At 45.0% G+C, this 22,500-nt stretch overlaps 1 protein-coding gene across 1 annotated transcript in view; it reads right to left on the reverse strand.

The window, feature by feature from the left end:
- The window catches only part of si:dkey-112m2.1 (transmembrane protein 132D), a 125,261-nt gene that overhangs the window by 39,849 nt on the left and 62,912 nt on the right, over window positions 1-22,500 (reverse strand). Inside the window, exon 3 of the mRNA XM_031577647.2 lies at window positions 17,052-17,195. Within this exon, the coding sequence (XP_031433507.1) occupies window positions 17,052-17,195 (144 nt within the window). The remainder of the gene's footprint in view (window positions 1-17,051; window positions 17,196-22,500) is intronic.

Raw genomic sequence — 22,500 nt, forward strand, 5'->3', positions numbered from 1 at the left:
GCTGGGTAAATACTGAGTGCTCTCAAATGTACATAAATCCCAATGACCAAGGATGACAGACGTGCTCTACTGTAGATCGGTGAAATATTTGCCTCCAAGGCCTTGCATAGAGGACATTAACACTGTTTGTCAAATAGGCAAACCTATGATGAATTCCAATAGGTGCACTCAAGACTGGACATAAATTAATGGCTGCAGTTTCTGGGTGTGGCCAGTAGAGGGAGGTGGTCTGTAGCACTCCTCAATTGACAGTGTTGCCTTCAAGGCATAGGCATCATCAGAATCCAGAGTGCTAATTGTCCAGTCACTCTGTTGCACATCAGTTCACCAAGTCATTCAATGTCACCCAGAGGACCATTTCCAGAATGGTGATCAGCTCATGAAAAATCATTTTTTTTACAATGACAAATTCAAATAAATTCCAAACTTGTAAATGTATGGGTCTGCAAAGTGGCCAAAATGATGAATAAAGGACCCTGTGTTTTATGTTCCCAGCTCCATCTCAGTAAATCTGAGATGGAGCTGACCTGCTTAAATGCATGGCAGCCTAATTTACACAGAAGACTTTCATGAAGAAGACATACACATTCAGTAAAAACGATTCATACATAGTCAGTGCACACAGACATGGTTTCACTCAGATCCAGACACACACACACACACACACACACACACACACACACACACACACAAAGCGCAAAATCCCACCAGTACTGTTCTTCACAGTGAGATTCGGATAAAATGTGCCGTTACCATAACAAAAGACACAGTAACAGTGGAAATGGAAATAAATATTTAAACAGAGGAATTTAAATTCTGTCAAAATGCTTTCATAACTTAAGGAGTCCACCACTGAGGCCCTCCTCCTCTGAAGAGAATAGCGCTATTCTTTATTTCTCCATGCCTTCATGAATACTGCAGTGACACTGAGACAAATATACAGAGAGAGAGAGAGAGAGAGAGAGAGAGAGGGAGAGAGGGAGGGACAGAGGGAGAGAGAGAGAGACAGGGAGAGAGGGACAGAGGGAGAGAGGGACAGAGGGAGAGAGGGACAGAGAGAAAATGAAAGAAAAAGATGGAGGTAAAAAGAAAGAATAGCTAAATGGAGAGAGAAGTCATTTCAGTGGGGACTCCTAGGGGTGGCGTGTTTCCTGTGCACGGAGGTGATGTGGTTAGCCGTGACAACAATGATACATCAAACAAGCAGAATCAATTTGACTACAAAGCCACTGTGGCCCGCACCTTGTGCTTGGGCGCCGCGCGCACGCTGGAAATGAAAGAGCGGATCTGCACAGATAATGGCAGCCCACGTCCCGACGCAAAAGCCTCACTCTGCTGGGCTGCGGAGGAATTCTATTTCTTCCAGGCGCTCTGAGAAAGCTTAGGCATAGGCAGCCTTCTGGCAACTCTTCCTGTGCTCAAGTCTCTCTCTCTCTCTCTCTCTCTCTTTCTCTGTCGCTCTCTCTCTTCCTGTGCTCAAAAGTCTCTCTCTCTCTCTCTCTCTATCTCTGTCGCTCTCTCTTTTCCTGTGCTCAAGAGTCTTTCTCTCTCTCTCTCTCTCTCTCTCTCTCTTATCCCTCTCTCTCTTTTCCTGTGCTCAAGAGTCTCTCTCTCTTTCTCTCTCTCTCTCTATCACTCTCTCTCTTCCTCTCTCTCGGTCGCTCTCTCCCTTCCTCTCCCCCTCTCTCTTTCTCAGTAGGTAGTCAGGACCCCAACTGGCAAGAGCAGGAAACTCAATCAGGGAGCTGGCATGGTGGCTTTGACCTGCGGTTTGTACTCTGAAGCCCCTTCCCCCCAGGACAAACAGGCCAAATAAAACTGCCTTCCCCACACTTCACTCAGCAGCAGCCCACCTGCCATCAGCCACCAAGTATGCTTACTGTGCAATACTGTCACCTCTGATCAACAGCCCGTTGAGTTTGGACTCCAAAAATAAAAAAGAAACACTTTAAAACACTTCCAGTTTTTATAAACATCTGACGTTGCCAGAGTATGTTGCTAAAGAAAATGATCAGAAAATATAATTTATGGTGTTTAACAAGATGCAGGAATCTATGAGCTACGGTCAGAGATGAAAACAGTGCATGTCCAGACTATAGGTTGTCATATAGATTATATTAGAGAACAACAAATCACCCCTTATTGAGAGCAACATTAGTGAGGTTCAGAAAGGCAAAATAGAAAAAGATCATTAAGACCTCCTCAGCTCTCAGCATCGATGCTGATCTGAAAAGCTGATGAGAACCTCTGAATCTACAGACAAACACGCATCACAGGGTTTACAGCCATGAAAATCACCTCATCACTTTGGTCGCGTAAGTAGCTGTATAAAGAACCCCCCAAAGAGCAGCAACACTCGGCTCAAAGCGGTGATTGGCTCAGACCCATGCACGTTAGGCAATCCGGAATACTGCATGAGCCAATCCTGTGCTCTCACCCTGATGTCCCATGGTACTCATCTCTGCCGGTGACAGTCACTGAGATCTCCCTCTCCAAGGACTTATGCATTTATGGATGTATACAAGAGCCTAATGCATTCCTGGTGGTAGAGTGGCAGAAATGTAAAGTAATACCCTCCTAGACTGTCTCTAGCCCATCATGGCCAGGCCTTCAGGCACTGATGTAATATTCATGCCACTCTCCAGTTGATTTGCTTAGCGTTGTTCTCATCGGAACTTAAGAGATTTAAGAAGAATGCTCTGCCAGGTGGCCTGGCATTTGTTGAAAAATGGCCGTCCTTGGGGGTGCATATGCAAGCAGGAGCCTCCCCTCACATCCAGACAGTTAACTTGGCTTGGCCACACATTACAGATGCAAAACAAAATGAAAAATTCCATCCCATGGCATCTCATCAAGCAACTTTTGGAACTCTTTTTTTTTTCACCAAAGTTTTGAGGCGCGTGTTTGTGTGGCCCTGGCAGAAGAGAGATGAGGGGTAATCATTTCCAGCGCCCTTGCATAGTTTCCAAGCTCATTGTCGTGATGTGGGATGGTGTGGGACCTCCGTCACACTAGGATGATACTACAGACTATTTCTCTTCAGTCTCTTTAAAGTGTCTCATGAACTTGAAGACACTGTAGTGTACTCCCAAGGAATAAACTGCTTTGGCAGTTTTTTTTTAAGTAAAACGGTTGTGAGTGCCAACTCAAAATTGTAAAACCCCTTTCTGAAAACGAGAAATGTAGTGCAGTTTTGCCCAGAGAAGGCAGATGGTCCAGGTGTAACTTTCAGTTCTAATACAGCTGAAATTCAGGCTTCTCATAAAGCTCCTTCAGCATGATTAGTACAAACCCCTTGTTCCCCCTGTAAACCAGCTGCCCCATAGGGAGGAGTAATTTGTGTCGTAAACTTACAACCCAGCACTGTTCAAACAGTCTAGCTACATTTATCTTTGTGTGTAAAAGATACTCTTCGTCATTAACAGAAAGTAGCTCTAAAAGGACCCTGGTCGTCTGAGAGAGATAAGTGCATATCTCTGATTAAGGGACATACCCCTTTCAAGTGTCATGCGTTGGAACCTTGTTCAGTCACAGGCTTCATGTCTCATGTGTAAGTGCCTTCTCCACAGTTCACTTCACAGAAAGAAAAATTCTCATTCAGTACAGCAACTCATCCTCACAGGGAGGACAAGAGGGACAATCTGGTGAGTTTTCCGAGTCACCTCCCTCAGAGAACCTTGGTAACCTGTAGCAACCTGCAGTCCTCTGACATCTCACCATGGGATATGGGAAGCACCATAGAGGAAAAGACCGTGCAGTTGGTGTAAGTGAGCAAAATCTATTGAAACTAGTGAGTTGGTATTTCTCTCCATTAAAAAAGGCCTACTTTAATTACCAATATGAGTAGCATTTACCAGACACATGGGTGATGTGGACAACTGAACTTCTGACCTTCTGCTGAAGTTTATTTTTTAGTTTAATACTCTAGAAGCATGTGAAGGTGGTGGCAAGAGAAGGGCAATATTGAACAAACCACACAGAATACCATAAATACAAATTTAGTTTTAGAAAGCAGCCGATGTTGTGTCTGTGCTCACTCATAACAGACCTCCTGACCCTGAGACGTAGGGCCTTTTCTCTTTGGCAATCACAAACAAAATAAATAGGGTTACATGATGGGTCATTTTAAGAGAGGCTACCATGTACAGGAGGCCAATGACTATTTTTATGGAACATATTTCAGAGAATATGGACAAGGAAGAACCATTTTATGTTGAACAAATTATATAACATAACCATATCACGCCCAAAGGGTGGTCTGGAGACTGGTCTGTGGGGGCGGAGTCATCAATCTCAACTCTGTCAAAATCCACTTGATTGAGACAGTGGAGTATCTTGTAATTTTGTCTGTGAAGTCATTGATAAGGAAAGGGTGCTGAATTAATTGGTCAATTAGATGTGTTTAAACAGGGCTTCAGCAACATACCAATCAATGGAAATGGTTCTCATGCATTTGTAGTTTTTACTAAAAAAATGATATCATCATTTGGAAAACCGCTCTGCTAATACTCTAAATCTGCCGCCTGTTGGTCTGTTGATGCATGTCCAGTCAGCTGATGGAGGGATTCAAAGAGCTGACAGACTCACACAGTCTCAGCTCTGTACTGGGTGAAAGGTGGTGAGTCTGATCAAGTTTGCATGGTTGTTTGATGAGGAGTCCCGCTCCCTAATTGAAACCCATGCACGGAGAATCAAGGGAGGTCAGCAAGACATGCAGGAGAGAATTCTCTTCACTGTTTCTTGATGCTGTAACCAAGTTGATTAAATTGGGTCAAACCCCGTAAAAGATTCATTAAACATTAACAAAGTCCCTGGCTGTGTTCACAAGAGCAAATTGCATAGCTGTTAGGGGTTGCACAGATTACTTGAGCACTCAAGCAGTTAAATTCATTCTCAAGTTTCTGCATTCACATCAAGTAGTCGCGCATAGTTTTGTAGTTCAGTTTTGTATTCCCGTAAGAGCCCTTGGTAAACAACAGGTACCAACGGTGAACACGTTTTTTTTCATTGGCTGGAAACAAGGTGACCCATCAGTAGGAATGTCATGAAATGTCGACATATCGATTGTTGATTGGCACGTTATCTTTTCTCGATATGTTTTTGAGGCATGTATGTATTAAAATGATCCAACATTTGTATTAGATGCCTAATATGTAGGGATGGGAATGGTTTGTTAAGAACCGGTTCCCAGTGGACCGATTCCTTGGAATCGTTAGCCAAAGTCCTTTACGATTCCGCTATCGATGTATGTGCCGTTTGCGCATGTGTGATGACGTCACGCGCACGCAGCTTTGTTTTGTTTAGACTGCAGCCAACATTGCGTCTAGGCAGAGGCGTTCAAAAGTGTGGTTATATTTCACGCGAAAAGACGACCACAGGGCCACTTGCAATGCTTGCAAAACGTCTATTTCGTCAAAGAGGGGAAATACTACCATTATGCCGAAACATTTGTCCATACAGCATGCAATAACTTTGCAGGAATGTCGTGTTTACTAATAAGCTAATAAACAAATAACCCTAACCCTACTCGAGTTAAATACTAATAAACAAAAAACCCTAACCCTACACAAAATATCCCTCATGGGAATATGTATGAATAAACAATCTTATTTTTATTCAGTGTGCACAATTTTATGATTTTTTTTTAAATTATTAGCTTTTTAATTTGTTATGATGAAATGATCTGACCTGACCATTCCAATGCTAATAATACGCCTCCATGTAGTGCTTCCTTAAATGACACGGAAAATCAGTAAGCCTTCACAGCTTAAAAAATTAGGGGTCATTGTAGCAAAGACACCTATTTATTTTCATTGGAAAAAATGGCAACATAGATCGATAATCATCAAGAAAACATTCTGATTATCGATGCATGAAAAAAGCATTGATCCCCAGTCTTCCTGTAAGAGATCCAGAGATCCATCCTGCACATATTTATGCCCTCATCGTTTTAAATGCAAATCGTGCATTTCATAGTCGTACATTTGGGAAGATAGAATATAAATCGCTAATGGGTAGCAATGTCAAAAAGTTGTAGATCAGTAGCATATCTTTGTTATAGACCTCATGATAGCTATAACTATATACAGCAAGTCAGTCATAGCCTATTGACTACTAACCATACACAGCTTCACAAATTAATATTGTAATTTTGTTGTTAAAGATAAATGCAAGCTATGATGACTAATTTATGTTCATGTTTAAGTTGGTTAGGCTTACTTTTGATGACCAGGATTACCTGTATTAACGAAAAATTCTATCTTGGACTGTTGGTAATAATGATGGTAAAATGTCTCTGGTATCAAACACTTCACCATTGCGTAAGGTAAGACGCAGTTTCATCTTCATATCATTAATTTTATGCTTTTCTCCATGTTCAGAGATGTGCTATACGCTCTATTATTTATACCTCCCGCACGCAATGACCCATCCCCCCCCCCCCCCCCCCCTCAAGTACTGGAGAACTTTTCAGGCAAGGAATACTTGAGTTGCAAAATTATGTTCTCGTGCAAGCCCTCATTTTAAGAGCTGTAGATTGTAGATTCACTGAGCAAGGGACTGTCGACAAGAGGGCTTTCAGTTTTCAGTTTGGCTCAAAGTCTCTCGTCTTGCTGACAGTCACGTTCTCATCATGACCGCGACGAATGGGAAGCGAAAAAAAGGGCGAGAAATCTGTGGCGAGAAAACCTAAATCCTCAAAGGACCGTCCTAATTATGCGAAGAGATGCACACACACGTGACACACATGTTCATTTAGACACAAAAATCCCATGGTGATATGGCAACACGCATGCATATACATACTCTCACCCAAGTGCACTTGGAGAAACATTTACATAAGGTATACAACACACAAACTCAACCATATCAATTCTGCATTCACACATATACACCGACAATATGTCTATCCGTCTCAAATGCATTTTGTCATTTTATCTCTCTCCCAGAGAGCCACAGAGAGCCACAGAGAGCCACAGAGAGCCCCACTCAGAGGACCATCCATATCCGCACACATATTTCAGTCACACTGCACATATGTCTCACTACATTTCCCTGCCTTCAAAAGCATGAAAGACCGAGCCCTATATCTACATGCATGGCTTCAGTAGCTGGAGGGCCCTTTGGAGAGGAAATGTGCTTTTCCCTGAGATTATGCTGAGAAGCCTGTTGTGAGTGATGAACATCCAGCGCTCTTGCTCAGTGAGAACCCCCCCCCACACACACACACACACACACTCCCCCAGCCTATAATTGGAAGCTCTGAACCATGGCATCTGTGGACTAATTAAAGAATCTAAATCGAATGGCAAATGTTTTACATTTCTGTTTCCATCTAGTGTGTCCTTTGTACACCAACATGATTGCATGTGCCACATGAACCATGCATACATACCAAGACATACACACCAATACATGCACGAGTACGAACACGTCCGGTGAAGACCATACATTCACAGCTTAAGGACTAGCAGTATGCATGTCTTTCGAGGACTGCACTTGAATATGATCCAGTGTTTGGGGCCATGAGGCGCAATACCTTCCAAAATGTAGCAAGGCTGAAGCTGAATATTCAGCTGAACTTCACTGGGATTAAACAATTCCCTTTGAAACTGCAGCCACTGTGCTGCTACTATCCTCTTTTTTAACCAATGCCTCTTTCTCAGAGACAAAAAAACTGACAGTACTTGCTTTTCTTCTCCCATTCTCTAGGCTCAATTGGGCATGCCTGTTACAGTCGAATACAGTGGGACTATCCAATAAGTGCAAATGAGTTCCTTCCTCGATATCAGTTTCAGACTCAAGATATACACTAAAAGTTGCATGCAAATGCAAGTTCTATTTACCATTAGTAATGGTCCGCATGGTGGATTAAATTCACTGTCCACGAACCTGGTGGTAAAATTATATTTGAACACTGTAAGAAAACGTGCTTTTGTGTGTGTGTGTGTGTGTGTGTGTGTGTGAGAGGAAGGGCCCCAAAGTGCAATGTCTTATTCTCTTACACAAGGTGCTGCTCCCCTTTTTGGAATACAGTATGAAAAGTGAGGAGCATAGATTTGGCTGGACAGGCGCTCGGTCATGGACATATACCCACAGCTAAGCATACACACACATATTCTCTCTCTCTCTCTCTCTCTCTCTCTCTCTCTCTATGTCAGTAGTTATCACAGTCCTGATGAATGAGCTCATGCAAACCCAGATGTAATTTGGGCTATTGTCCTGTTGGACTATGCAGATTTCTGCTGCAGTGCCACCATATCCCTTTGCTATATTCATAAGCTCATTATGAATGTGGACATAGCATGGAAATAGCTCTTGTACAATTTAAGCCAAATTGATGGATTGTTTGCTGGATATGGTAATACTGACCAGAGGCAATGCTAGAGAGAGTCACCCTGCTCTGTGTGTAACTGATCTGCCACTAATGTCCTTCTCACTTTTTTGTTCTTTTTAACGTCTTTTACTTTTTTTGTTTCTTTCTTTCTTTGCGCTCAAAGTTATATATACACACGTTGCTGCATGCTATAAATTAGGGAACCCCCGTAACAAATTCCTAGCTGCATGCATATTTCACTGGGTGGACAGAACAGCTGAATTCCTAGCTGCATGCATATTTCACTGGGTGGAGAGAACACATGCTGGATGCAACATATGGGACGAGGCTCGCCTCCACTGCTGCCTCAACACTTGCATCACAGTACATCACAGCAAAGGGGAAAAAAGACAAAAAAATATGGAAGGAGTTAAAAAAGAAGGACCTAATCCCTCTCCAGACAACCCAGCCCCACCCACCCAGCCACCCACCCCCCAACATCCCCCCAGCCCCTGCATGTTTTTAACCTCGACTTCAATTCCACAATCCCCTACACCCAATCAGTGGTACAGTCTCCTAGTGCAAGACTAGCCCGCGTGCATTCAGGGCAGTAAATTAGACTTAAATCTGATGTCCCAAAAGTGCAATCTGCTTCCAGACACACGCTCAGGAGCATCGAGAGCGCTCACGAATTCTGACGGCCAATCGTGGGCTGCAGCGGCTGTGAGACAGACAGCCATTAGTTACCATTGTATCCTTGAGGAGGATGACACTTTTGATTAGGTCTCAGCTGTAATCGGGGTAATTACTGCACTACATGGAGGGCCTCAGGAATTTGTCAGCCTCAATCACCCAAATGGTTTGTTTGTGTGTCCTTGCTTGTGTTGGTGTGTGCGTGTTTGTGCGTGTTTGTGCGTGTTTGTGTGTGTGTGTGTGTGTGTGTGTGTGTGTGTTTGTAAACCAGTTATGTCCCAACATATGTAACTCCACTCATTTATCACAGTCACCATGGCAGCTGAATAAATGCCCCTCTTATTCCCCTCACATTGTCCTCCTTCATGGAAAATTGTGCGTGCATGTATGTGTCCTTGTGTTTGTGTGTGTGTGTGTGTGTTCTGGTGACATCTATGTTTGTTCCTGTGAGTACTGCATGCTTGATTAGCATGTACGTCACATGTCTAGCAGCATGTGCCCATCACACAGCGGCTACACAATGCATTCCCATCCTGTGTGCACTTCAAGCTGCGCTACATGCGGAGGACAGCATATTAATTGTTTTCCATTAGTCTTATTTGTTTGCTTTTACAATCAAGCCTGCATTTCTCATGTACTTACATGGAGGGGCCCTAATGCAACGATGACAAGCCCACTCCCCCTGCACGGGTAAAAAAAAAAGGGGGGGGTATTTGCAAAGTTGGCCGTCACGGGCATGATCGTTAGATGGATTTAGGGCATCAATCACACATTATTTAATTTGCGCAAGTGGCATATGAATCCTGGATGAGTTGTGCAGGGCCTGCCCAGTTGTGTAATCATAAAGCGCTTGTATGGGCCGTGGGCTGAGCCTATGGAATAATAAATGAGAAAAATTTAGTGAGGCAAAAAAAAAAAGAGAAAAAAGAAAAGGCTGATTTATTTGCAGAGGGCTGCCATCATTAGTGAGGCTCCAGAAATGGCCCTCCCAACTCTTAATGCAATAGAGGGAGTTTAATCTCTCACTGCCTCTGTGTGTGTGTGTGTGTGTGTGTGCATGTTTCTGTGTGTGCGTGTGTGTGTGTGTTTGTGGGTGTGGGTGTGTGTACATGTTTGTGTGCGTGTGTGTGTGTGTGTGTGTGTTTGTGGGTGTGGGTGTGTGTGTGTGTGATTTACACGGCGCCCACCCACTCCCGGGTCCTTCAGTGGCTGGAGCGTGTGTGTGGAATGGAGAATGTGTTTCCATGGTGCCCCCCTCCACCTCCGTGACAACAACACTGGATGGATATTAGACATGCTTGAACCTCTGCTCCTCTCTCTTCACCCCTTATATTCACCTCTCTGCTCCTCTCTCCCCCCGCCTAGTTTTACTGTGTTCTCATTTTCTATTCTCCCCTTTCTTCTTCTACTCTCCGTATTTCTTCTGCCCCTTCACTCCCTCTTTTACTCTCCACACGCTATTTCTCTATCACTCGCCTCTGTCTCCAGTCATTCTTTTCCCTCCCCTTTGTCTTCTCCTCTCATCCACGCATTTCTTCCCTTCTGTTTTCTTCTGCCCTTCCTGTCCAGTCACCTGCCTCCTACCTCTTCACTCCCCTCCTCTCTTTTCCTCTCCATTCTTCCTCCTCTTCCAAACAGTCCCCCCCCCCCCTCTCTCCATCTTTATCTGTGTTTGCGACGCAAGTGCTGGCGGTCTTAAGCTCTGCAGTGCTGCTGGAGAGCCCACAGATAGAGGCAGGGTGGGAGAGCGTGGTGTAGGGGGTAGGTGGAGGGGTGGGGGTGTCAGCAGAACCAGGCTGGCCTCTTGCGATAAGACAGAGGGTAAGAATCCAGGGTGGCAATTTAATCCTCGCCATCCTGCAGCAACGGGATATCGCCATTCGCAGCCAGCTCTTTCTCCCTCTCCCCCTTGCACACACACACACACACACACACACAAACACACACACACACACACACCACCATACAAGCAAACAACACGACACACTGAGTTACTTAAATACCGCTTTTTCCGCCACAGTGGTGGTACCAGCAGCCTTTGGGAGAGCCAGAGCTTTGAATAAAATGTAAGTCACTTCCTAAGGCGACGGCCTTCTAACGACACTCCATAGAAGTCCTCCCTGCCCACAGAGTCAGAGTGAGAGGGGAGGGGAGGGGTGACCGGTCAGGTGTGGGAGCAGCGGGTCAGCGCACCGTGACACTGATAAGAAGGGGTTGAGACACCTGTAGACATCTCAATGTAGAAAATGAATCTCGGTGCTTAGCAGACACTTTTACCAGCACACTGAGGACAGTATGCTGAAGGTATCCAGTACAGTTCAGACCTGATCTCAAGGCCACTGAGATGAACCGTGACCCGAGTGACCGATCAACCTCATGATTGTCCAAGTCTCCTGGAACACATGATCCTTTGTCGCTAAGCTTTCAGTGAACTCAGAAGCTGCGGTGAGAGCTTTCTGGCAGCGTTATCACATCAGATCATGACTTAACGCTCTGTGATGGGTGTTGTCAAGGTCACATTAACTACTGTCCTGGCCTCACTTGCGTTTCTTTTTTTTCTTCCTTTCCTGCTACCAAGCTCAATGGGAGGGCTGCCAAAACAGCATCTCCTGACCACACACCACTGATTCGTGGCATCATCTTACACAAACGATTTGAAGATCCTTCACGCCACCAGCGACCCACTGGCAAGCCCTCTGAATAATCCCATAAGGACACCCCTGCTTAAAAAACATGATCGTAAAACAATAATAAACCATCAGCACCGGGTGAGGGCGGTGGGGGGGGGGGGGTTAAAGAGAGGACGCGGACGCGGGATCAATGGAGTACACCGTGCTTTACGACTGGCCACTACTCCACTAAATGAATGGCAGCGGTCTACTTTGAGCGTGAGTGACCTTGGCATGGAGCGGCGTCTCTAGCAGCCAGAGCCGAAAACCCCATGCTGTGTTAGAGGAGGGCTTTATTAGGGACAGCTGGGTGACAGGGAGGGTGACCTGCGGGGGATGAGAGCTTTCATGCCAGGGGCCCCTGGAAGTAGGAACCAGAGGCCTGTGTCCTTGGCTTATTAATGAGGTGGAGTTAGCGGAGGTGGGAGCAGCAGGGTCACGCCATGGGTCAGGGGAAGGTCGCCTGGCTAATTAACCCATCCAGACGGCGCAGGAGCGCTTGTGGAGTAAAGCCCAGGGATGGCCCATGGTGTGGCGGAGGTAGAGCAGGGAAGGGATGCGGGAGACGGATGTGTTTTTGTTTTTTTCTCTCAAATGTTGTAAGGCAAACACCCCATCCCGGAATTATTTGATTATTTAATTCTAATTTGTCAACTGATTGACATTGACAGTCTGCGAGGCAACTAAGAGAGGGAAACATGCAGGCTGTGGTTTATCAGCGGCGAGGATCTGTTTTGCAGGTAAATGAAATTCCTCCGCATCAAAATGCATTGACTGTGATGAATGCTGGTGTGTGTATAGTATGAATTTGTGTGTATGTTGTTGTGTGTTGTTGTGTGTTTGTGTGTGTATGTTGTGTTGCTGTTTACTTGTGCGCCAGTGCGAGTGCTTCCCCTCACCCGTCCCTCAAGTTCATCACAAATTCGGCTCGCTGAGATTTCTTATCAGAATGCTGCATGGAAAAAGATACCTGACAGATGGACTCCCAGAAGCATGTTTGGAATCCAAATGAATCACTCTCGAAGGAAGACTGAGAGGAACTCACATGCAAATAAATCATCCCCTCGTGGGTTTAAGATGTCTGAAATCAACATCGCAAGTGAAAAGTTTATAAATGCTGCGCATTTATGGGATCTGGATTTACTTGTGTGTCCGTTCAATGTTACAAGGCAGAGAATCCATCGCACGAGAGAGAAATAAGTGAACTGTTGAAATATCATAAAATCAACACCCTTAAATATTCATCACCTTGCCCAGGCAGAATCAACAGAATATGATAAAGCAATGCTGGATAGCTGGTTTGTTAATTATAGACTTTGTAGGTTTGTGTCTGAAGCTCTGGAGTCCAAATGTTCAGTAGATGACACTCATACATATGCATGTCTCCAACACAGCACAGGATCCTTGTGAAGCACAGCTAGTCCTGCTAAACCACAACACATCACTCAAGTTGACAAGTGCCCTGAAACCTGGTCACAGGCAAAACTAATATTATGGGTGTGGGCTAAGCATATTCAAACACACAAACACACACAAACACACAAACACACACCCTGCCTCCCCCCCACGTCAGTAAATATGTGTGTTCAAAATGACGCGCCAGGACAAGCCTCCCAATAATCCCCCATGCTGTGCCTTGCTGACGAAAACAACTGAAGCAGTGAATGTGTATCACATTCAGTCTTAGGATGAGTGTCAGCCCTCTCTCTCGCTCTCTCTCTCTCTCTCTCTCTCTCTCTCTCTCTCTCTGGCGGATCAGGGAGATTAGCATGCGGCTGGTTGAGCGGAACTCACAGATTGGGATTAGACGCAGCGTTGCCTTGGTCCAAGGGGCCTGCAGTTCTCACAGCACTCCCACCAGACTGCACCAACACCAGCCCTCAGATGAACACAAGGCCAAGCCCCCCCCCCCCCCCCCCCCCCCACACACACACACACACACACACCCTCACGCTCACCTCCCGACCCGGTCCATGTTGAGTTTAGTGCTAGACAACTTTCATGACAGCAGCATTGTCACTAAAGCAGAAGTGCATTGCAAAAAAGTAAAAAAAAAAGACAAATAGGCAAGATTCAGTGAGATGTGTTCAGTCTCTCAGGAATGCTGCCAATCACTATTGCCTTGCAATGTATCACTAGCCTTGGAGGGGTTGGTTAGACTGTCTGGGTTTACGGCCAGAGTTGTTCAAGGCAAAGACTGCCAGAAGACAATATATAATGTGTTTTGTTTTGGTTTACTTCTTCGGGATTGTTTCTATTTCAGCCTAACTGCTTCTCAGCACAACCTAGGCTTTCGTTCTCTCTTCTTTAGGTTTGGAAAATGGGGTCTTTGACTACGGTATAATGGCTTGGAGAATCTGCTTTTGCCCGAGGAAAGTGGAGAGTATGGTTATAAAGAATGTGAGCGGTTATGAGAATGTGCTGTTATGTGTGTGTTTGTATATATGTCTATTTGTTTATGCGTTGTACATGAGTGCTTATGCACCGCTATTGTGTATGTGTGGTGTGCGCGTCAGTGTGTGTGTGTGTGTGTGTGTGTATGTGTGTGTGTGTGTGTGTGTGTGTGTGTGTGTGTGTGTGTGTGTGTGTGTGTGTGTGTGTGTGTGAATTCAGGGTTGGGCCCACTGGAAGCACATCTGCTCACTGCACCAGGAACTGATCCCTCATTTCACAGCCCGTTTGAGAGGAATATAAAAACATTTAGTGGAACCATGCCGGGAGAGAGGGAGAAAGACAGAGAAGGAGGGCGAGAGAGGGGGCGAGAGAGAGAGAGTCAGTCAGGGAGCTCAAAGAGAAATAGAGGGATGGCTTTGAAAAGTCACTGAGTGAAATGTAATTTAAAGAAAACGGGTTTTAGGGTGTGGTCATATCTCACACTTGGAGGATGGACTCATCTCTCGTTTGATAGAGATGAGATTCGAGACCCTTTGATGCTTACTTGGCAAATCCAGACACTTAGACACAGACTATCACACACTTAATCTCACTGCCCTTCAGTTTGTCAGTTGTTGCTTTATGTGTGCCTTATGTGATTCCAGCGAGATATGGGAGAGGATATATCATAATCTTTGAGCAGACAATCATCTACTACAATAATGAAACCTGTAAATACACAGATGGTGTAACAAAACTGACACTTCAATCGCTGTAAAAAAAAAAAACAACAACATAATTTCAGTGCAATAGAATATGCACTAGCCTGAAACAAATCAGTTTTGTCACCCTTCTCAAGCTTGGGAATCAGGTAAGGACACAGTGCCACTACTAGGCACAGTCATGTTACAAGAGCATGTCATTATTTGGTGTGCGTTAGATTTCTCATTTGATGATTTCTTCACATGAAATATGGAAGACTACTTATTGTAGAATGCACAAACTGATCTCTAATCAGTCTACTGGGATAGGCTTCCAAATCAGCCTCAAGAAAAAAGAACATTGAGAGGGTGAGTAAGCTAAAGAGAGAGAAAGAGAGAGAGAGAGAGAGAGAGAGAGAAAGAGAAAGGCAAGGCGAGAGAAATGAACAGAACTTTGAGTTCCACATCTCCGCCGGTCTATCCATCCCACAACTCCCCAGGCTTGCCTCAATCATCCCAACAGCGCAGTGTAGGAGAGTAGACCCCTGCCAGGACTAATCTGAGAATCAGAAAAGTAACTGTAAGATGTTTGAGCAAGTTCTTTTCAGATCTCATTAGACGCATGATGGGGAGACAGAGATAAAGAGTGTGGGAGAGACAGCGAGTGAGGAAGAGAGAGAGAGAGAAATTCAGCAAGGAGAGCTGAAATACCGCAACTCATTACGGAGACTTCCTCCCCTCGGGGACGGCAGCCGACGCCCGCTCCACCCACATTGCGGCTAATTTATACATCATGGTGTTATAATGACCTCTCCTCTGCTGGAGCGGATGAACCGAGCAGCTTGAAAATCATGATAACCTAAGTCCTACCTCATCTTTTTCTTTTTAAAGACAGCTAGATTGGTGTGGCACATGCGTAAGAGCTGAGTCAATTTGGAAAGTCATTATTATCGCTCACTCTCACACCCAGGCAAAGGGAGCCATGATGGGCTTCTGTCCCGTCGAGTCCACCAAGGGGAACTCGGTCTGGCTCAGGGGAGGAAGCCGAGGGAATCCGCATGGAAATTGCTTGCAAAGTCTCTGGCACTGAATACTGTAGGTTGCGCTTTAAACATGCTTCATGCATGAGGCTGAATTAAAGAGCCTGGTTGGAGCTTCCGGAGCTTTCCCTGGCTGTGGGAGAGAGCATAATCTCCAGCGCTACCTTTGGATGTTGTCTCAGGCTGGGTAAACAGAGTAAGAACACACACGTTATTCTTTAGGTTGGCATGATATGAGATAAAATATGAATATCACTGGGAAGAGCAAATGATGAAATCGAACTGTGTAATGAAAGATGATTCATACACAGGCAGGAGCAAAGTTACAGCAATTTTAGTTGGTCCAAATATTTTTTTCCCCCTCTTTTTTAATTCTTGTCAGAACAAAATGGCCTTCTGAGGCTCACAAGCTGTGAAATGTTTTCCTTCCTCATATGAGCCTAATCTACAAAGTGACACATGTCACAAAATGGTGCAGTAATGCAAATTGCCTTTTTGGGGTGGCGAAAAAAACATCAGGCATAAAGATCTCAACTTAATTAACATTGAAGTAAACTTTTTTTCCCCGGTCCTTTACTCAGGCTTAACAGTCAGACTTCACATTCCTGAGATTAATTTACATATGTAAATGCCACCAAGAACGAGTCCAGGAAGATGATGAGTGTCGTATATGAGTAAGGAAGCACAGCTGTCTATCAAAAGCAGAGGGGCTCAGGCGGTTCATTTCGCTCAGCGAAGGCAAACGATGGAGGGAGGGAAGGAAAAAGAACCGATGGAGGAAAGTGTTGTGGGATGCAGTGGTCAGAGAAAAGAACCGTGGCGGAACTGGTTTCACATTCTATACCCAGAAGTCCAAGGGGGCTAGATTATATATGGGTTGATCAGAGGACGTTGTCAAACTGCTGATAAGCCCGAAGGAGAAGGCCACTTCTGTAACTTTGGGCGTCGGGGGTTAACTTTCTGCATTCTTTTTCCGACTGTGGGCATGGAGCGAAGCGGCAAGATCAGAGGAATAGCCATGGGTGTCTTTTTTCACATCGCCTTACAAAGGCTCTTCTTTTTCTAGCCACGAGCTGAAATCTCAACTTTCCATCTCATCACACAGAGAGTGGAGGATATCTCTTTTCTTCTGACTGAGGGACTTTTTTTCACATGAAGTGAAAACAAGAGATACTGATGGAATGGAATATGGTTGCCAGTGGGATAATGTGTGTGTGTGTGCGTGTGTGTGTCTGTGTGTGTGTGTTGGAAAGGCACTGACCTTTGACCATAGTTGGCGTCCTTCCTGCGGCAGTGTAAGGTCACGACCCGGTGGCCCTCGCTCCTTGCATCCTGACTGACGGTCCACTGAGCGGGGTTGCTGGCCCGCGCCCCGAGAAATGCCACGCCATCTTTCAGCTTCACCCTGAAACAACGCAAACAGGACAAACATCTCTCAGAGCCACAGACTTCAAGTAGAGAGTTACAGCAGAGAATGAGGCTAACATCACTACAACACTCTTAGGGCAAAAGCAGCACATTAGTCACTTTGTAACAACAAAACAACTTTCATTGACAAATGTTGCAGTTCAGCAAAAGGTCATCAAGATCCATAGTCTTCCAACACCACTACACATTTTACAATTTGCCTTAATAGTCTTCATGATCAATAAAATTACATCTACATTTTCACTGTAGTATGTCTTGGTTTAATCCTGTAAGAGAACAATGACTCATGACAATTTAAAAAGCACATGACATGAAGATGAAGCACAATTTAACAAGCAGCTAAATCCAGTCACCAACTATAAATTATATACAATTTTTCATCTTCATTCTGTTATACCATAAAAGTCTTTACAGAGATCCACCTGTCTGACAATTGCCACATACTAAGCATGTATGAAAGTGCGTCTACACAATTTCCTGTATTGTTAACGGTATTCTTCTGAAATTGACAGATCTGGCAACATGAAACCAGAGTGCTGTTGTGATGTTTCAGTCATAATAGGGATGTTCTGATCATCACAGAATGAGGCAAACCCAGAGGAATAATGTGTAACTATGATGCAACCACTGATATGACACCCCGCAAGATGACTGACTTTCTTCCTCTTCTGGTGATTTAATTTATCCCACAGGCATATATATATATACACACACACACACACACACACACACACGAACACACAAACACACAAACACACAAACACACAAACACACAAACACACAAACACACAAACACACACACACACACACACACACAAACAGACAGACACACAGACAGGCACACACACACTCGCACACACGCATCTATCCATGCATTCCCGCACACACACATACACACACATACACACACACACACACACAAACAGACAGACTGACATACACACACATACACACACACACACTATCTATCCATGCATGCATGCACGCACACATACACTCACACACACGTTCACACATTGTTCACGCTCATGTTATGCTGAAGGTGTGTCTTGGCGTCCGTTGTTTCTGCGCGACATGTTCCTGATGCTGTGCTAAAGCAGCAGGGGGGTTAACAAAACAGATTTCAAATGAGCCGTGGAGACTTCAAACCCACTGACTTCCATAATTTAAAGTCATACTTATGTCGCCAGCCACCAGACCAACAGATTTTCTGACGCAATATCTGGACACTAGGGTACGTCCACACAGGGTGGGATTTTTTTTATTTTATGTGTTTACTTATTTCTTTATTGGGCAGGGCAGAGCCAGGTCCAAGCCGTGTCTTTGCAAACGCACCCGAGTTGAGTGTGTCTTTTTGGATTCTCTACAACAGAGTGTGTCTTACAGTCTCTGGATGTAAATAATGCAAAATCACATAGCAACAAAATTCCCTCACTATCTGCAGACACAACAAATCAAAGATTTACCAACAGAGACTATATCCCCAAACTCGATTTATAGTGACATTTAGAAGCACAGTGTTTTTTAATCATTACAGTTCATTTGACAAGAATTTCTTTCTTTTATTAATAAAGGTTACGAGAAACCCTTTTTAAACCGAGTGAACAGCACTGTTGAGAGGGTATGGGGTGCAGCAGTCTGGAGAAAAAGAAGTGCTAGAAGTGTATTATCATGTTGGAGCTGTAAGCACTCCTTTGGCACCAGTCAGCACACTTCCGTTCCCAGGTCCCTCAGCCAATACAGTGAGGATCAGCAGAAAGTGTTTCTCTCCGAACCGGTGATCAATGCGCTCTCCCAAAGGGGCCTGGCCTCATCCCTTTCATATTAACTGCACGGAGCGAGCCGCAGCCCAGACCCAGTCGACTCTGCTGTGGCGTTATTGGCTGGCTCTCAGGCCCCTAACTTTGCTCAGCTCCAGAGGCTGTGATCGGAGCAAGGTACCATGCTCTTTCTTCCTCCTTCTTTTTCTTCATCTTCTTCTTCTGTGTCTTCGTTTATTTTTTGCTCTCTTTCTCTCGCTCTCTTTAGTCCCCAGTCGTGTTTGGCCGTTTGGCCAGAGATGGAGGAGCGTGAGGCGGAGGAGGGGAACGACTCCAGCCATGCATGCCCGCTCCCTGAAGCCCCTCCGCACCGACGAGTGGCGGCCACAGTGCTCAGAGTCCTTTCATTCACCGCCTTGTCAGATAGAATTACCGCTGATATACATGAGCTGATTCTCATACCTCAGAAAGTGTTTTTTTCTTTTTCTTGAGACAAATTGCTGTTCTTTATGCCCATGACACAAAAAAAACCTCAAGAGCTTGTTCAAAATAAGAAGAAAAGAGAGAGAGAGAGAGAGAGAAAGAGAGTGAGAGAAAGAAAAAGAAATACTCCAAATTTAGATTAGGTGATGTTCTCATGAAAATAGACCACCGTGTGTGCAGAGCCTTGTTTATCGCTTCCAGGAAGACAGGAAGTGGAGGGAGGGAGTTTTTGTCCTCCACCTTACAATAGATCAGCACTGGGAACAGACTGTGCCTGTTCTGCTCAGCGCGCACGTGCGGAGGCCTGTAATGCGTGGAGAAAGTCCCGAGCGTTGCCATGGCTAATGGCGTGATGAGGCGTTCACGGTCCGAGCAGGGCGATGCGGTTTGCATCTGTCTGCGCTCTTTGATGTAGCCTCTGAGCTGCACCCATAATAGAAATAGACTGTGAGTCCTTTGACAGGCAGAGATTAATATATCTAGTGGTGATGGAGGAGGATGGGGGGGTGGTGGTTACCTTTTTTCCCCTGCCAGACTTGAACATGGCTCCTTTGAGTATAATTACTGTATCTGGACTCAGCTGACAGTTAACTGCACATGAGATAAAGCATTGACTCATTCACCTTCGTTCACTCGCTATCTCTGTCACACACGTACACACACACGCACACACACACACACACACACACACACACACACACGCACGCGCACATACACACACACACACACACACACACACACACACACACACACACACACGTGACTTTGCGCAGACACACAAATTCATATACGTATACCACAGTTCCAACTGTGTTTAATCATACCAACACACATAGACACATGCACACAAACACACACACACACACATACATACAGAGAGAGAGAGAGAGAGAGAGAGAGAGAGAGAGAGAGAGAAAGAGAAAAAGTGAGTAAAAACCGTGTCTGAAATGCTATAGTATTCCCACTGAAAGCATCTGTTCCTAGTTCAGCGTGACACAAATGTCTGCGTGCAGTCAGGGGAAAACAAGCATCAAGGGTTAATTAGAGAATGGCAGATCCGAAATGAGATTGGCCTGACTAATATGATTTCTGGGGAGAGATGCAATAAAGGAAACCAATTTGAAGCAGAGGCTTTCTCGGTGTGTGTGTGTGTGTGTGTGTGTGTGTGTGTGTGTGTGTGTGTGTGTGTGTGTGTGTGTGTGTGTGTGTGTGTGTGTGTGTGTGTGTGTGTGTGTGTGTGTGTGTGTGTGTGTGTGTGTGTGTGTGTGTGTGTGTGTGTGTGTGTGTGTGTGTGTGTGCGAGTGTGTCTGTGTGTCCTTTCTTGCACACCAACTCAACTCATTAAATCCCTACTAACCTGCAGATGAATTAAATTAGTATTTACTGATGTGACGGGAATGTCAGCAGGACCTGTGGAGAGCCCAGCCTTCCTGTCTGACTTACATTCCTGACACCATGGATCAGTCCACATGCATACAATTACACCCGGCTCTGGCAGACTGTCTCAGGAAATAATGACTTGCTTCAGAAGATTACACTCCAAAAGAAATCAATGTATTCGGAAGTGTACACTCTGACATGGCTCAAACATCGTTGTTTCTCACCCGCTGGAAGAGTGATGTATCATTATTTGTTGGCTTTGTGTTCATGTTTTCGTTCATGTTTTGAATGTACACTTCTGGCGTAAGCCGAAAGTCAACAAATAAGCGATGAGCCACCTCAGATGGCTCTCGCCCTTGAAAACTATTAAAGTGAAGTGGAAAAGGGGAAGGAATGGCAAGCTGTTTGTTTGTTTGTTTGTTTGACGGTTTGGTCGACATTTCAATCCACTGGAAAATACTGTGGGCTGTTTGTGCTTTCACTGCGTGAATAACATTAATATTTAGAGCCAAAGACACATTTAACCACTCACATTTCACTCCTGAAAAACAGCTCTAATGTCAAAATGACAGGTTTGTAATATACTGACATTAGTAGCATTGAACCAAATTAATTTACATGTGCTTCAAATCACACACAGTACGTCAATTGAGCTGTGCGCTGATGATAGTCATTCAAACGCAATTATTTACTTGATACCTTAATACAAGTTTGCCGTTATTTCTTCAAAAGAGTGCATTATTCAGACAGAGCATTGATTTAAAACAGACACACTCACTCACACACACACACACACACACACACACACTCACACAGCTAGAGAGAGAGAGAGAGAGAGAGAGAGAGAGAGAGAGAGAACAGTGAGAGCAAGAGCCAGAGCCGAAGGAATCACAAGACACAGAGAAGGAAAGGCAGTGAGAGAGGAAGTGAGACTAGACCAGGGACATGTAGAGAGAGACTAGACCAGGGACATGTAGAGAGAGACAAGACCAGGGACATGTAGAGAGAGACTAGACCAGGGACATGTAGAGAGAGACTAGACCAGGGACATGTAGAGAGAGACTAGACCAGGGACATGTAGAGAGAGACAAGACCAGGGACATGTAGAGAGAGACTAGACCAGGGACATGTAGAGAGAGACTAGACCAGGGACATGTTGAGAGAGACAAGACCAGGGACATGTAGAGAGAGACTAGACCAGGGACATGTAGAGAGAGACTAGACCAGGGACATGTAGAGAGAGACTAGACCAGGGACATGTAGAGAGAGGAAGTGAGACAAGACCAGGGACATGTAGAGAGAGGAAGTGAGACAAGACCAGGGACATGTAGAGAGAGACTAGACCAGGGACATGTAGAGAGAGACTAGACCAGGGACATGTATCACCACCTTCAGCTGAACCTGGCCAAAACGGAGCTGATGGTCTTCCCAGCCAAACAGGTCATCCACCATAACATCAATATCAATATTGACTCTTTATCTCTTGTTCCATCCAAAACAGCAAGAAACCTGGGGGTCATTATTGATGACCAACTGACCTTCACGGCCCACATCGCCACTGTCTCCAGGTCGTGCCGCTTTGCGCTATACAACATCCGCAAAATCAGGCCGTACCTAACCCAGTATGCCACCCAGCTGCTGGTGCAAACCTTGGTGAGT

The sequence above is a fragment of the Clupea harengus genome, chromosome 12, assembly GCF_900700415.2.
Source record: "Clupea harengus chromosome 12, Ch_v2.0.2, whole genome shotgun sequence".
In the NCBI taxonomy this organism is placed as follows: domain Eukaryota; kingdom Metazoa; phylum Chordata; class Actinopteri; order Clupeiformes; family Clupeidae; genus Clupea; species Clupea harengus.